Source organism: Hibiscus syriacus, unplaced genomic scaffold (genome assembly GCF_006381635.1).
Source record: "Hibiscus syriacus cultivar Baekdansim isolate YM2019G1 unplaced genomic scaffold, ASM638163v2 tig00000477_pilon, whole genome shotgun sequence".
NCBI lineage: Eukaryota > Viridiplantae > Streptophyta > Magnoliopsida > Malvales > Malvaceae > Hibiscus > Hibiscus syriacus.
In genome coordinates, this window is record NW_024061790.1 from 1,898,439 (window position 1) to 1,913,903 (window position 15,465).

Here is a 15,465-nt window from a genome sequence, read left to right on the forward strand (position 1 = left end):
ATAGGGTACAGAAAACCCGAACTCGAACTCAAATTTACTTTTGCATTTCAAATATGATTGTATTGCCTGAACAAAATGCTTTACAACAAGAAATTTAAGACCTATAAGTAAATATTGCTAAAGCACACAACTGAAATTCATGCCAATTTGTGTCTATGCAACACGCACTGACTATTCTTCTTCAATCACCAGTGCCATGAGTTTTTTCTTTTCATTTTTTTGGTATGAATGTGGAGCTTTCTTCACTTTGGTAGCATCAACAAACAAAAATGGTGATGCTAATCACAACAGCCCTTTCAGGATCTTTATAATTGTTGGAAACTACAATTGCCATTCTCAGTAAGGAGATTCATGCGATGGATTATCTGCATGCATGTCCATTGAGGTACCGTTGGAACTAAGAGGGTTGAGATCCTGAGTCTGGTGCTGGAGAAAGTAGAATTCGTTATCTCTGACTCCGTTTCCTGCAGGCAGACCACCATTAGGATAGTAACCTTCCTGAGAAATGTGATAATGCTGAAGACTCCGACGAACAGGGCTCGATAAGGCATTTGAGAAAACAGAATTTTTCGGCTGCTGATCACAATGGTCAAGGCAAGTTCCCTGCACAGACGTTTGGTCAGATGAGCCTGAAGAGACCATGAAATTGGGATTCATGAACGGTATTGTAGGCTGGGGTTTCTGCTGTTGGCTTGGTGCTCTAGGTGACATTGATGGCTCCTCACCACAGGAGTCTAGTTCAGTCTGCGGGGAGATTATAAAATTATTCAGATTTTCAGAACATAATAAAAATAAGAGAAAATAACCTCAGTGACCGAAAATTCCTTATAATATACGATTTTGACCAACTTTTTTTCGATTTGCCAAAATGACCAACAAAATCGCAATGCGATCTCTAAGTCGCAACGCGATCTCCAGTATCGCAAATCAGTTTCCAGATTCGCAACGCAATTTTGACTATTACAATGCGAATATGTAAATCGCAACACGATAATATATAGTCGCAACGCGATTGTGACTATTGCAACACAATTCTGACTATCGCAACGCGATAATACAAAATCATAATGCGATTTTCAAAGCGCCATTAGTATCGCAACGCGTATTTTATTTTCAAATTCCAAACACGAATATTAATACATCCTGTAATCGTAACTCTTAACCTAAAAACCTATATCACAACTCAGTCACATCTCCATTCTCACTCTCTATGGCGACATCCGTCCCCATATCCAACAAAATCCATCCCCATCTCCGACGAAATCCGTCTATCTCCATCTCTCAGAGCTACCCTCACAATCATTCACGATCAGAAATGGAAAATCAATCAAATCAACCACCGAGTGTTAGTTTTTTTAATTATTTTTATTTTGAAATTTTTGCATTATTATTAGGTTTTTCATATTGAAATTGATGATAAGTTTACTGGTAATTTCAATAATAGATTAACCATTTCACTTAGATTGCTTATTAAATTCATTCGATTGCTGTCAATACTGCTAAAATGTTTAGTCTTTAACCCTGTAAAGTTAGTATTTATCTTTGTTTTGTCTTTTGGTTGAAGTAATGCAATTCATTCAAGTTTCAATTTTAGACAATGACTATTTGAAACCGAGGATCACAACGCAAAATGAAAATCGCAACGATAGTCAAATTCACGTTGCGATAGTCATTTTCGTGTTACGATTTTCATTTCGCGTTGCGATTATCTCGTTGCGATAGTCAAATTCGCGTTGCGATAGTCATTTTCGTATTGCGATTTTAAGTTTCAGAAACTATTATTCTTCTGCAATTTGAAACTTGAATGAATTGCATTACTTCAACCAAAAAACAAAGACAAATACGAAATTCACAGTGTTGCAAATTTAAGTTTGAAGAATAAACTACTACTACTCTTTATTGTTTTTGGTATATCTTCACAGTGTAGTTTTTAATCTAACTTGGTATGTTTATTGTTTTTGTAAAACTTTTTTTCGGCTCAATTGACCTTAAGGAATAAAATAAGCCTAGTCACTACAATTACGTCGAAGCTTTCACCTGTACAAAGAACATTGTTTGAGGATACTTGCTTCGGGCCATGGCTGAAAGTACAACATCCGGGTGGAGATGCTATGTTGACCCATTTGTGGCTTCAGACCATGACTAGCGATCTACCCGAGAGTATAAAATGTGGTAATGAAGATATATGGTTTCATTTTCCACCGGCGTATACGTGTTTTGGGCGGGAGGAGTTTTGCTTAATCATTGGTCTACGCTTCGGAAACGATGATGTAGGTCGATACACTAGTCATATTACTCACCCATCATGGTTATCCCGGGTTTTTCCTGAGCTGTCAATGGAGAAGCCAAATTTATACGACGATGACTTGACGAGATTATTGAATAAGAAAGATGGTTTTACTCGGATGGATAACGTCGATGTTGTCCAAGTATGCCTTTTAGTACTTTTTCATGCCGACTTTTTAGGCAGAGAGGCCAGACAACCTATTCCTAAGGACCTAATATTATTGGTAGAGGACTTAAATGCATGGAACCTGTTTCCGTGGGGTTCGTATCTATGGAAAGCTACCTGGAACAAGTTTTCGTCTGCCTTTGATGTCCGCAAAAGTTTGCGTGGAGATGATTCCAAATACACTTTGTCAGGCTTTATTTGGGCCTTTAAGGTAAGAATTTCTATATAATGTTTCCAAAATTATAATTAATTATTTAAAAATTACTAATGTTTGTGTATTATATTGTTTTTTTAGATTTGGATATTTGAAGCTTTTCCCGACATGCAGACATATGCATTAAAAACTTCAAATGATATTCCTAGAGCTATTTCTTGGAAGAGAAAACGGCGGCTGTTGATTTGGGAAGAGTTACTACGGTATACGACAATAAATGATGTAAGTTAACACAAATACTACTATATATAAACAAGTTATTACTAGTACATGTTTACCTTTGTTTGAGTTTTTATATTGTTAGGAGGCCAACACTCCATTACAGAGGCTGACACCCACGGAGGCTGAGCTTGCCACTGATTGGTGGCAAGCTAGCAAGCGTTTTTTTGATGGCACGGATGATGAGCAGCCTCCACTTCGAGAGCCATCACCTCACCTAGAGCCATCACCTGATCGACCACACTTACCTCTACAACGAGAGCTATCACCTATTCCGTCACATCATCGAGCCTCTTCTCCACCATCACCTCATGATAGGCGACCGGAAAAGATGCCACGACATTTATCTCCCTGTTCTCCACCTCCACGGGATGAGTTAGGGGAGTTACGTGATGAGGTCAATGCCTTGCGTGAGGAGGTCGGTATTTTACGCGATGACAATGGTGCATGGCGTGACGAGGTATCTACTTTACGTGGTGAGGTAGCGGCTCTATGTGAGATGGTAGCATCGTTGCAGAATGAGGTTCATACTCTACGCAATGAGGTAAGTTTAAGATTTTTTATATTTAACTTGATTTACTCGTAATTTCACTTAGATTAACCATTTCAATTAGATTGCTTAGTAAATTCATTCGGTTGCTATCAATACTACTAAACAGATCTAAAATAACCCTGTGAAGTTAGTATTTGTCTTTGTTTTGTCTTTTGGTTGAAGTAATGCAATCCATTCAAGTTTCAATTTGCAGAAGAAGAATAGTCGTAACACGAAACTTAAATCGCAACGCGAAAATGACTATCGCAACACGGAAATGACTATCGCAACGCAAATTTAGTTTCGCGTTGCGATTTTGGTTTTGCGTTGCGATTTTAAGTTTCATAAACTATTCTTCTTCTGTAAATTGAAACTTGAATGGATTGGATTACTTCAACCAAAAGACAAAGACAAATACTAACTTCACAGTGTTGCAAATTTAAGTTTCAAGAATAAACTACTACTCTTTATACTGTCCTTGAACATGCACTAAACCTATATGTTGTCCTTTTAAATGTTTATAAGTGCTTACTTCTGGAATGTTATCTGATGCATTTTGTGAACTATGATAGAATAATGACTTGGGTGAATACCGTGCAAGTTTGAAACATATTTGTCTTTGTTTTCACTGTTTAATATCATGTCTATTTATTTACTGATTTATATATTAATTTATTTTTAGCGGCTCGATAAGGTGGATGCTTTATGTCGGGTTTTTCTTACACAACGGGGTTCACGCATCAGACGACGTACACATGTCATTACGTCTCCGTTCACCCCAATAGTACGAAGACTCCGTAAGAAGAAGCCCGACTCACCTGTCATCGTTCAAGAGGCCTCTCCTATCATTCAAGAGGCCCCTATCATCCCTCAAGAGTCCCCTCCCACCGTTCAAGAGGCCCTGTCATCGTTGAAGAGGTCCTTTACACCATTCAAGAGCCCGATTCATATGGCGTAATATGTCGAATTATTGAGAAACCCCCTCACGTGCCGGACATGATGGATGATTGTTGGCTTTCGTATGAGTTACCGGCCATTACCATTCCAACAGATGAAGTGGAGAGGAAACAACTACCAGAAACAATTCTGGATAATACCCTTTGGGCTAAGACCGCAGTTGATTTTTATCTACATGAGCGGAGCCAAGGGTGTTACGCTGTCATATACAAACTCAACGATGATATGCATTTGTTGATTGATCGGTCTTGGTGGGGTGTGTTATTAGGGGTTGAAGACAAAGGCTATTTCGATGGGGGGTAAGTCTTATATTTCTTCTTATATTTCATTTTGATTAATTTTTTTTTAAAATTTATGTAATTCACTAATATATGTCTTTTTTTGTAAAATAGCATATTGATGCATGGGTTCCACGTCTTCTAATAGTAAGGAAATTGAAGAAAAATAAAAAAATATGTGATATACAATTATGCCGACGTCTTTTCACGTAGTTCACTTGAAGAATCAACGACAGGAATCATATGTGTTGGCTAATGGACAAGCTAAACTTTATCCTGCATGGTGGGAGATCGATAAGGTTAGTATTTATTTTTTTTAAATGTTTTAAAGGTGTTCATAAATAAGTGCGCAATTTGAATTATTACTTATGATTGCAGGTGTTTATCCCTGTTTTGGAACGTACTCATTGGCTTCTCGTCGAGCTTGAGCTCCCATCCCTGAAGACAATAATATATGACAGCATGATAAATTACATATCATTGTCTTATTTAAGAGATATTATTAAGGGATGGAGCTCTGATTTGGCTAAATTCTTGGATGCGATTAATTATTGGACTTATTCTGGAAACAAGAAGCTAAAAAAGTTCAATGTTACAGTTATCAGAGACGAAACCGCGCCACAAAAAACGCCGGAAGCCAGAGGGGATTGTGGTCCTCTCGTATGCATGTGCTTGGAGCGTTTGATGATAGGAAGTACACAGTTTCTACCTCCCACCGATAGAGATAAAGGTGCAGTAAGCTTGTGGTTTCGGCATTTTATAGCTAGAGCGATATATACGAGACGCTGCCTACCTGCATCCGCGTTATGAAAGTGTCCATAAACAATTTGTAAGTCAAATGCAAGTGTTGTTAAGTACCTAGAATTCAATAATAATTTTCTGTTTGTTGGTTTTAGATGTGTAGAAAGTGTTATTTGAGCAAATGTTTGGTTTCTGCAGGTTAATCCTGAAGTGAGCTGCGTGAAATTGATGTATGGTAAACAACTGTCTGGGGTACACTTTTTTTGATTGTTTAATTGATTCTTAAAAGTCTGATTTGTTTAATTGATGACGAAAATAAGAATTATTATCATTTTTTACTTGTTTAATTAATTTATAAAAATTGATTTGTAAAAGTTGATTTGTTTAATATTGATGTGTAAATAATTCTTATTTGTGCTTGTTTAATTGATTGAAATGTAAAAGTTGATTTGTTGATTTCAATATGCATCATATTGAAGGCAAAAGACCTGTTGAAGGTACACTTTCGCAACGCTAAATTCAAAATCGCAATGCGAAAGCCAAAATCGCAACGCGAAAGCCAAAATCGCAACGCGAAAGTCAATTCGCATTGCGATAGTCTAATACGCTTTGCGATTTTCTCGTTGCGATAGTCAAATACCCGTTGCGATAATCAAATTCGCGTTGCGATAGTCAAATTCGCGTTGCGATAGTTAAATTCGCGTTGCGATTTTCTCGTTGCGATAGTCAAATAACCGTTGCGATAATCAAATTCGCGTTGCGATTTTCTCGTTGCTATAGTCAAATACCCGTTGCGATAATCAAATTCGTGTTGCGATAGTCAAATTCGCGTAGCGATTTTTGCGTTGCGATAGTCATATTCGCGTTGCGATAGTCAAATTCGCGTTGCGATTTTTGAGTTGCGATAATCAAATTCGCGTTGCGATAGTCAAATTTGCGTTGCGATATTCAAATGAATGTGTAATAAGTGATAACAACTTAACATATCATAGCAATGTTCAAACTCAAGTTACTAATACATGCCTAACTGAAAATGTTAAAAGTTTACACATAATACAACGTTTACATTTAAAAATCACCTAAGTTAATAGTCCCAAAAGGTGAAGCCGATTGTGATTGGGATTTTGATTTTGATTGCGATTTTGATTGCCTTTTTCTTGACACCATATGAGCTTTGGATTTTGATGAGTATCTATATTTTGGTAGAGGAAAAGATGGTTGTGATGGAACTGGTGATCCATATGTCAACCTTATATGACCACTTTCCTTGCACCGACTACATGTCGATCTCTTCTTCTCTTCACCCTTAGACGGTATACGATCGTGACTTTTTGGTCGGCCAGGTAGCCTTCTATCCATGGCTGGTGGTAAAACTATTTGTAAGTCATCTGGTATGTCTCACTTAGAAGGATGTGGAATAGGGTAGATAATCTCGGCATAAGTCTGTTGATATACTTCTGTAGTGTAGCAATCCATAGCGTATGTGCTTGAATCATCTTGGTTTAGATGAAGAGTAACTTTTATAACATGCCCACACGAATAACCAGATGTTTTTCATTTCATACAACTACACGTCTTTGCATTTAGAGCAACAAGCTCATTTAAGTTATTATTCAGTACTTCAAACAAAGTGTTTGAACATGGTTCAACTCTCCATGACGTTGACTTCACAACACGTTATGCTATCTTTTTTTCAGTCCATGGGGTAACACGATGTTCCAATGTTCCTGTAAATTTAAATAAATAATACTTAATAAAATATATGATAAGTTACGAATTTAAAGAAATAATACCTGCATGGTTTCTTTTCTTGTAGTACCACTGTTGAATAGAGGCTATAAAAAATCCATTAACATAGTAATGGGTAATTTCCGGGAATGATGACTTAGAGCGTTGATTGATTCTGCACTATTAGACGCCATGAAACCATATCTTGCTCCAAGTTGATGTACTCTTGTCCATCTTTCAAACCCGACATCTTCTAGTGTTTGAGCACACTGAGACAAAACACTTCTTAAACAATTTATATGCTTATTAAAATCCACTTCCCGATAAGCTTTTACAGCCTTCCAGTATGTCCATTTGTGATTTTGTATACCAGCAGACCTTGATTTTAGATTTCTATATAAATAAACACCACAAAGTCCATGAAAAGCATCTGGAAAACACTTTCTAACAGCGTTGTAAATTGAGTTTGCCCTATCGGATATGATTGTCAAATTGCTAATAGGACCTATGCAATCCCTAAGATGCCCCATAAACCATGTCCATGAATCAGAGGTTTCAGATTTGCCAACCCCGTAAGCTATTGGCAGTATCCCATTGTTAGCATTCATGGCTACTGCTAATAAGTTTACTCCAAGGTATCGACCTTTTAAATGTGCTCCGTCAACTATAATAACTGGGCGCATGCAAGTAATAAATGAACGAATCTACAAAATCATATACAGAAGAAATATAATCATTTAAATGTGAAATGCATGTAACTAACAAAAATGAGTCAACAAAATTATATTGATTTACTAACCGCAGCACCAATGGCGATAAACAGCAACTCAAAACGTCCATCTCTATCTGTTTTAATATGAGTTACCGACCCAGGATTTTTTAGCTTTAAATTGTGACAATAAGCCGGCAGTTGGGCAAACGATGCTTCTGGCGACCCCCTCAACAATTCCAAGGCATAACATTTGGCTCTCCAAGCTTGAGAATATGAGATACTAATCTTGAACCGAGCATTCATGTCAGTCATAATTTCATGTCCCCGATATACCCTGCCATTAAAAATCATTAACTCAGCCAGAAAACCACCCAACACCTTTTTGTTTGTCTGTCTATGGTGAGGAAAAACTTGGGTTCTTGAACATATATGTTTATCAATAAAAGTCCTAACTTAAAACATTTCACAATCTTTTATCATCTTTGCAATCATACGCCATGTACAGTTTTTGTCAATCATACACCTTGTTTCGAAACGATCTTTTCTTGATTTGTTAACTTTTAGTTGATAGCCATCTTCCACACATTTCGTATACAAAGCTATCTTCAAGTCTTCCTTTGTATCAAAACAATCATCTTTCTTGATACGAATAATTTTTGTGTAACAATCAACTGCTATTTTTACCAACTCTTCTTCCGGTATCTGAAGTAATTCTAGCATATTCCAGTTATACTCCCGTAGCATTTTCTTCGGGGACTTTTCTTCGGGGATTTCTTCTTCTTCTTTTTATTCTTCAGGGCTATATGAATTACAGAATGGATATTCAACATGTTCATTCACATTCGTAACTTCCTCCTCATTATCATCAACATCTTCCTCGGCAGCGGCTGTTTCATCATCAAAATTGGGGTATTGACCAATATCAAAATCATTACACGCAGGGTCTGTTTCTTCTTCTGAGACATCATCAAAATCCGAGTATTGACCAAGATCAAAGTCCGGGTATTGACCAAGATCAAGTTTCGAATACCGACTAGTACTCATAATTTTTTCTGTTGGCTCATCATCGTCTAACTGATTAATACGAAAACCAGAATTTAGTGCTGAAAGTTGATTGGGATTTGGATTAGGGAAAGGTTGTGGGTTTTGAGATTGTGTTTGGTATTGGAAATGTGGTGAAACAAAATTTTCTTGGTGATGAAATTGTGGTGGAACCATTAAATTTTGAGCACCATAAACTGGGGTCGAAAAACTTAGTTGATTACTACCCGCTACTGACCCAACTTCACTTCTTCTAGGTTCAACAACATACAATGTAACATCATCTTGCGAAACACTAATGTAAGAAATGAATCGTTCAACATCTTCATTTTTGGTTAACAAAGAAACTTTACCTTTTCTCTGATAAGATAGCTTAAATCCACTTAAGGGCTCTAAATTCAATTTATTTGCAACACGTAACATTAGAGTTTTATAAGTTAACTTTTTTAATGACAGTTTTAGTTTAAGATTCATGGGTAAAGGCATATATTGTAAAACACTATGAACATTCTCTCATGACCTTCCAAAACACAAATCTATCCAAACATGATCAACATTAGATGATTTCATTATTGTAAATTAATTTACTAAACAAACGAGCTGCGAAACTAAAACCTGTTGTCGGATGGGGAAGGATGTCGTTGGATATAGGAACGGATGTTGCCGGAGAGAGTGATAGATGGAGATGGAATGAGTTACGATTTAGGGATTTAGGTTATGAGTTGCTTCTGCTGCGTAGTTATATACCCAAAACATTTGTGTTGCGAAACTAAAATCTGTTGTGAATTTGAAATTCAGTGTTGCGACAGTCAGAATCGCGTTGCGATTATGTATTATCGCGTTGCGATAGTCAGAATCGCGTTGCGATTATGTATTATCGCGTTGCGATAGTCAGAATCACATTGCGATTATGTATTATTGCGTTGTGATTATGTATTATCGCGTTGTGATAGTCAGAATCGCGTTGCGATTTACATATTCGCATTGCGATAGTCAAAATCGCGTTGCAAATCTGGAAACTGATTTGCCATACTGGAGATCGCGTTGCGATTTAGAGATCGCATTACGATTTTGTTGGTCATTTTGGCAAATCGAAAAAAAGTTGGCCAAAATCGTATATTATAAGGAATTTTCGGTCACTGAGGTTATTTTCTCTAAAAATAACCAGATATAGAATTATGACAAATAAAAAGGATCAAAAAAATGTAAGGATTTCCAAAGGATTCACAAGAAGATTCCTTTGTTTCATATGGGAAAATCTATCCTATCCTTCTTTGTAAAAAGCATGCTAGTGCTTGCACATCTTTAGAGGCCAAAACCACAAGAATATTATAAAACTAATTTCCAACTTTCCAACTGCATAAGCAAAATAACTCCTTGTACAAGTCTTTCAGACACAAAATTTGAGAACTAAACAGAACATGTTTGAAAGAAGAGGTTTGAAATAAGAGACATACTTCTCAAATAAATTGTATGTTTCTAAAATATGGATAGACCTATGTCTTTCAGACTTTATTTTTCTTTAAGTACTCATGTCCAACACGCATTCGAGTTTAAAACAGCAGCTAAGGGAAAGGGATATTTCATACAACCTCAAAAAGCAATTAAGGGAAAGTAATATTCATTCAACCTTAACAAGAGGCCTAGAGACAATATCCCAATGAAGTAAATTAAATATAAAATGGCATAAGGCTTACCTTTATGCACCCAGGTGTATTAAGGTAGTCATAACAGAATTCCAAAATGAGAACATTCCAGGAGTGAATGGCACATAGAGGTAGAAAATAAACAATTTCAAAAAGGCCATATCAGTTTCAAGTTCAAATCATTTCATTATTGTTATTATTTTTTATATGAGCATAACAAATACGGGTCTGGGGTCTTTTTTTTAAATATTCTATTATTTGTATTAAGTTCCATCTATTATGGATTTAGATAAGGTTGATCTCAAGTTTGGCTCATTGGGGGTTCAGTTTGCTGTGAGTTCAAGTTTGATTCTTCCATATGTGTGTCTGGATTTGAAAATTTTCAAGCACGGTTTCGTATTCATATTCATTTTTTCAACCCCTATGGCAAATTATAGAAGAGTCAAAAAGAACAACAAACATGAAGGTAATTGAAGATATCCATTGTTGTTACTCTTGATCCTCCTTCTTGTAGCCTCCAAATCCATTGATAAAGTTTTTCCTGAAAGCAAGTTGAATCAACTATTAGCATAAACTTCTAACTCCGAGCTAGAAGCACTTCATAGATGACTTAATATGCAAGTTCACAAATAAAGGCTGAAAAACAATTAACTTAATAGGTTTTACACTCGATGTTGTGTGAAATATGCATAGGCCTTTGCCCTTGACAAAGGAAACATGGAGAATTTATATATGACATTCAAAGTCCTCTTTAGAAATTAAACTTCTAAATTGAATACAATAATTCCGAAGCACGTAATCACATTATATTGACACTAAAAGGAGTTAACGTCAAAACTCTAGAAGGGTTATAAATTAGCTTGTTGCATGACTCAATGACTAACACAAGTTTCAAGCTATAAAGGGCACACACTTAAGCAAGTGATATGATATCAATGGTTCTGTTAGCTTCAGTACATCAATTTCCACACTCCTCCGCTTTCAAAAATAATGACAGTGCAATACGAGAGTACTGAGCCTAAGAAGGGAAACTATAAATTCATTTTGTTGACGTTGCCTTTGTTATAAGGTATCAGTGCCAATCAAAAGATTAGCTCAAGTCGAAACTCACCACGGGTTTAAACATCCCATAGCAACCAGTTGCCCGGTTCCACTCTTACAAATAAGTACATTACAACAACAAATCAACTTATTCACCGCACTTTTTTAAGGCTTATTATCATTTAGGCTTCTCAAATAAAATGCACCACACTGCCTTCAAGCTAAACCACACAAACATACAAATGCAATGTATCCGGATACACGGCAAGAGGAACTAAAAAACCCTAATCATATCAATCCACAACCAGCAAAAACCCATAACCATTTTCGCATAAAAATATATATTTTTAAACACAATTATTAACTTGTAAATAAAAATAAATAAAACAGGTTTGATTGATCAAAAGCGTATCTTTTAGAACCACTCAAATAAAACCCAAAATCAAGATTAAAAAACAAATACATAAACCCATCAGGCTTATATCGCATACAAATAGAAACCCAGATTCAATATATATATATGTATGCAAAAAAAGAGATGAAAACCCATCAAGCTAATATTGCATACAAATAAAAACCGACAATTCAATCAGTATATATACGTACACACACATAGAAAGAGAGGGGGGGGGGCAGAGAGAGTACAAGGCTACGGCGTTTGCCAGCTTGGAAGGAGAGTTTCTGCTGGTTCATGGACTGAGTATAAAGCTGAGACAAAGAATTAGCGGCGCTGCAAAACGAAACGTACATAGTCCGATCCACCTCATCAAGGCTCGTCGCTATTGACTTCCTTTTCTTCCCCATATATTTTTTCCCGATTGGGTTTTTTGGCGGTCGACAAAGGAAGGAAAAAGAGAGGATTTTGATTTCTCCCCTTTGTTTTATTAATTGGGTTAAATTGTTGTAGAGAGAAGAAAGGTTGCTTCGATTGTTGTAACTTTATATTAACGAAAAAGAGGTTGCATGGAGGTTGGACACTTTAACCAGTGCAGTTGAGCCGCGTAACATATGGATATTGGATCCAGCTTCATTCAAGTGGGCATTTTGAAGGTAGGAACAAAGTTGAAATTTATTTATTTTTGGATATAGTACACAAATAGTTCTCAACGATAATGCGTTAATTTGCTGAGTTATTTAACTATTATAAATTATAAAATAGTGCTTCAACTATATGGCATTGCTTTGTTGGGTTCTCCGATTATTAAAAGTTATAAAATGGTCATCAGACTATTCATATGTTCCAAACTTGTCCTTTTTTTAAAAAAAATTAGATGTTGTCTAAGCTAGAAGTTAACTTGTTGATTGAGATATGACAAAATTTGATCCTAGAACCGTTTGAGTTGTATTTCGTGTATCAACTCTTCGTTTACATTATGTTGTTGTGTAAGTGCTTGAAACATTATATCATCGAGTCAATGAATAAAAGCAATGGCAGTGCTAGTAGACATTATTAAAATATGATTTTATCATATCCCAATCAATAGGTTGACGTCCATCTCAAAAGATCGTAAATGTTTTAATAGAAAATGATAATTTTGGAACATATGAATAGTCGAGTGACCATTTTGTAACTTTTAATAGTTAGGTGATTCAACAAAACTATATCCTATAGTTGGGGGACCATTTTGTAACTTATAATAGTCGATGGTCTCAACAAAGTATCATCCTATAGTTGGGGGACCATTTTTGTACTTTACCCATTATTTTATTAGTGTTTAGGGATATTCAATCGAGTTGAGTCAAGTAAAAAAAATTGAGTTAGTTAAATTCACAAGCTTTATTTTATGATTTAAATTTTATTTAAAAATATTTCGAGTTGAATCTAGTTATTTGATTTTTTAGAAAATTTAATTATAATTATTTATAATATTATGAAACAAATTGATTCTAAGTTAAATAAAAACTTCTAATCATATAAGATATATGTAACCCCTTTACTAGACTTATAGGAAATAGGTCAGATCCATAGAGTCTATTTGAAAATTTGTCCCTCAAGGAAATCATATTCTAATAAACATCTTAAAAATAGCAATTAAATTATTGAAACATAACACAAATGTTCAAAGTTCATAACTTTCAAATGCTTGTGAAAATCCGTAATAATAATAATAAAATATATCGATAAATGCATGTGTCACACCCCAAGTTTTGGGTTAAATTAAAAAGTTCATAAATTTTTGGTGTTTTTTGTGAGTTTTTGAAAGTTTAGAGACCGAGGGTATAATTTATCCAATTTCTAGGGTAGGTTAATAACCCCACTCTTTCTTCTTTCTTTTCTTCATGTTGTTACTATTACTTTCTCACTCTCTACCTCATTTTTTGCTTTTTCTTTGGTTCGTCTCTAACCGAGTGGTGGTGTATGACACCTCCGGTACCATTGTTTTCGTCTCATCGACCCCATTTGTCCAGTGTCCTTGGATTTTCGTTCTCCGTCATTATTTGCAATCGGTAACGGATTGAATATTCGGGTTTTGTAAAAACCCCATCTCCATTGATCTTTTAAAAAAAACCGACGTTTGTAAGTGACTTCTTGTGCTTTAAAATATTTTCCTGCATTTTTTGTAAATTTTTGGCCACCGAAACAGTCCCCACTTGCCCCACGCGTCAGCATGAAAGAGTGGGCTTCGTCCTAGCAGTTAAAAAAGTGAAACGGTTTGACCCGACCCGTTGACCGAACCGAACCGGACCAGTTGACCATTGACCGTTTACTTTTTTCTGAAGATTCTTACCTTTATGTTTTTTGACGTCCTAAGTTCGTTTTGCCAAATTTTAACCTGTAACCCCCGTTTTGCATGATTTATTGCTTAAAGTATTGATTATGTTAAGTAAATTATGAGGTTTTGGACTCATTTCTTGTTATTATATTCTGAAGGTGAGCTCGGGTCTCCGCATCGCTCTCTGATAGATCCCGATCGTTCTCACCGAGCTCAGTTCAATTTCGTACATTCGTCTCGAGATTTACTTAAGTGTTGTTAAGTGATTTAATGGTCTATTTTTATTTAGATATATAGTTATATACTCATAGGATGGTATGTTATTTTTAGGGCACTATTCCGCATGACCTAATACTACCGATTGTGGGAAATGTAAGGCTTAGTTGGTAGTGTTTAGTTACTATAGATGCGTCCCTTTTACTCAAATTATGCCTTTATAAATTTTATGATGTTGTATTATATAATATCATTAGTAAGCACAATTGTATTCTGATTATGACGATATGGAAAATGTTTGATTTTTGATTGTCGATGTATCATTTTTGAATTATATACCAATGTATGTATGATTCTGCATGGGATTATATCCCCGTCCTGATTCTACATGGGATTAAATCCCCGTCCTGTTTCTATTTTGTGATCCTCTTCGAAGGACTATACAGTTTACAATGATTTTTCACACACTAGTTTGGGTTCTGGTCTGATGTAGGATGGGAGAGTAGTAGTTTATGTGTCTCTTCAGTTGAAGCCGCATGAGTGTAACTACCCTACTCATGATCCAGAGTTAGTTGTGGTGGTGTTTGCATTGAAAATCTGGAGGCACTATCTTTATGGAGAGAAGTGTTATATTTATATTGATCATAAAAGTATGAAGTACTTGTTGACTCAGAAGGATCTCAATATGAGATGGCATCATTGGTTAGATATCCTAAAAGACTATGATTTCAAGATTGAGTATCATTCTAGGAAGGCTAATGTAGTTGTTGATGCGTTAAGTCATAGGGAAACTACTGATTTGAGAGCTATGTTTGCTAGCATGAGTTTGTATGATGATGGTACTATGTTAGCTGAACTCCAAGTTAAGCCTACTTTGGTGGTTGAGATTAAATCAAAACAACCTATTGATGTATCCTTGCTTCCATTTGTGAAGTGAGCTGAGCAAAGTTCTGATTCTGAGTACACCTTTGATG

General features: G+C 35.8%; 1 protein-coding gene across 2 annotated transcripts; it reads right to left on the minus strand.

Annotated features, from left to right (window-relative positions):
* Window positions 1-200: 200 nt before the first annotated feature.
* Window positions 201-12,463, minus strand: LOC120206808. Of its 2 annotated transcripts, none has more exons than XM_039206392.1 (3): window positions 12,207-12,463; window positions 10,981-11,061; window positions 201-744 (listed from the first exon to the last, which is right to left on the minus strand). In XM_039206392.1, exons 1-3 carry the CDS (start codon window positions 12,363-12,365, stop codon window positions 337-339), a joined length of 648 nt encoding a protein of 215 aa, XP_039062323.1. In that variant the 5' UTR covers window positions 12,366-12,463; the 3' UTR covers window positions 201-336. The 2 variants fall into 2 exon arrangements, with proteins under 2 accessions (XP_039062323.1, XP_039062327.1); XM_039206396.1 differs by lacking the exon at window positions 12,207-12,463 and adding an exon at window positions 11,358-11,519 and having other exon boundaries at window positions 10,981-11,163.
* Window positions 12,464-15,465: the final 3,002 nt, after the last annotated feature.

Bases quoted from the DNA above. Each gene is read 5' to 3' on its own strand.
- LOC120206808 (XM_039206392.1), bottom strand. From the start codon at position 12,365: ATGGGGAAGAAAAGGAAGTCAATAGCGACGAGCCTTGATGAGGTGGAT. The intron at 11,062-12,206 runs GTACTCTCTCTG...ACTTGCTTTCAG, and splicing joins CTGGCAAACGCCGTAGCCTT to GAAAAACTTTATCAATGGAT. The intron at 745-10,980 runs GTTTGTTGTTCT...ATCTCCCCGCAG, and splicing joins ATATCTTCAATTACCTTCAT to ACTGAACTAGACTCCTGTGG.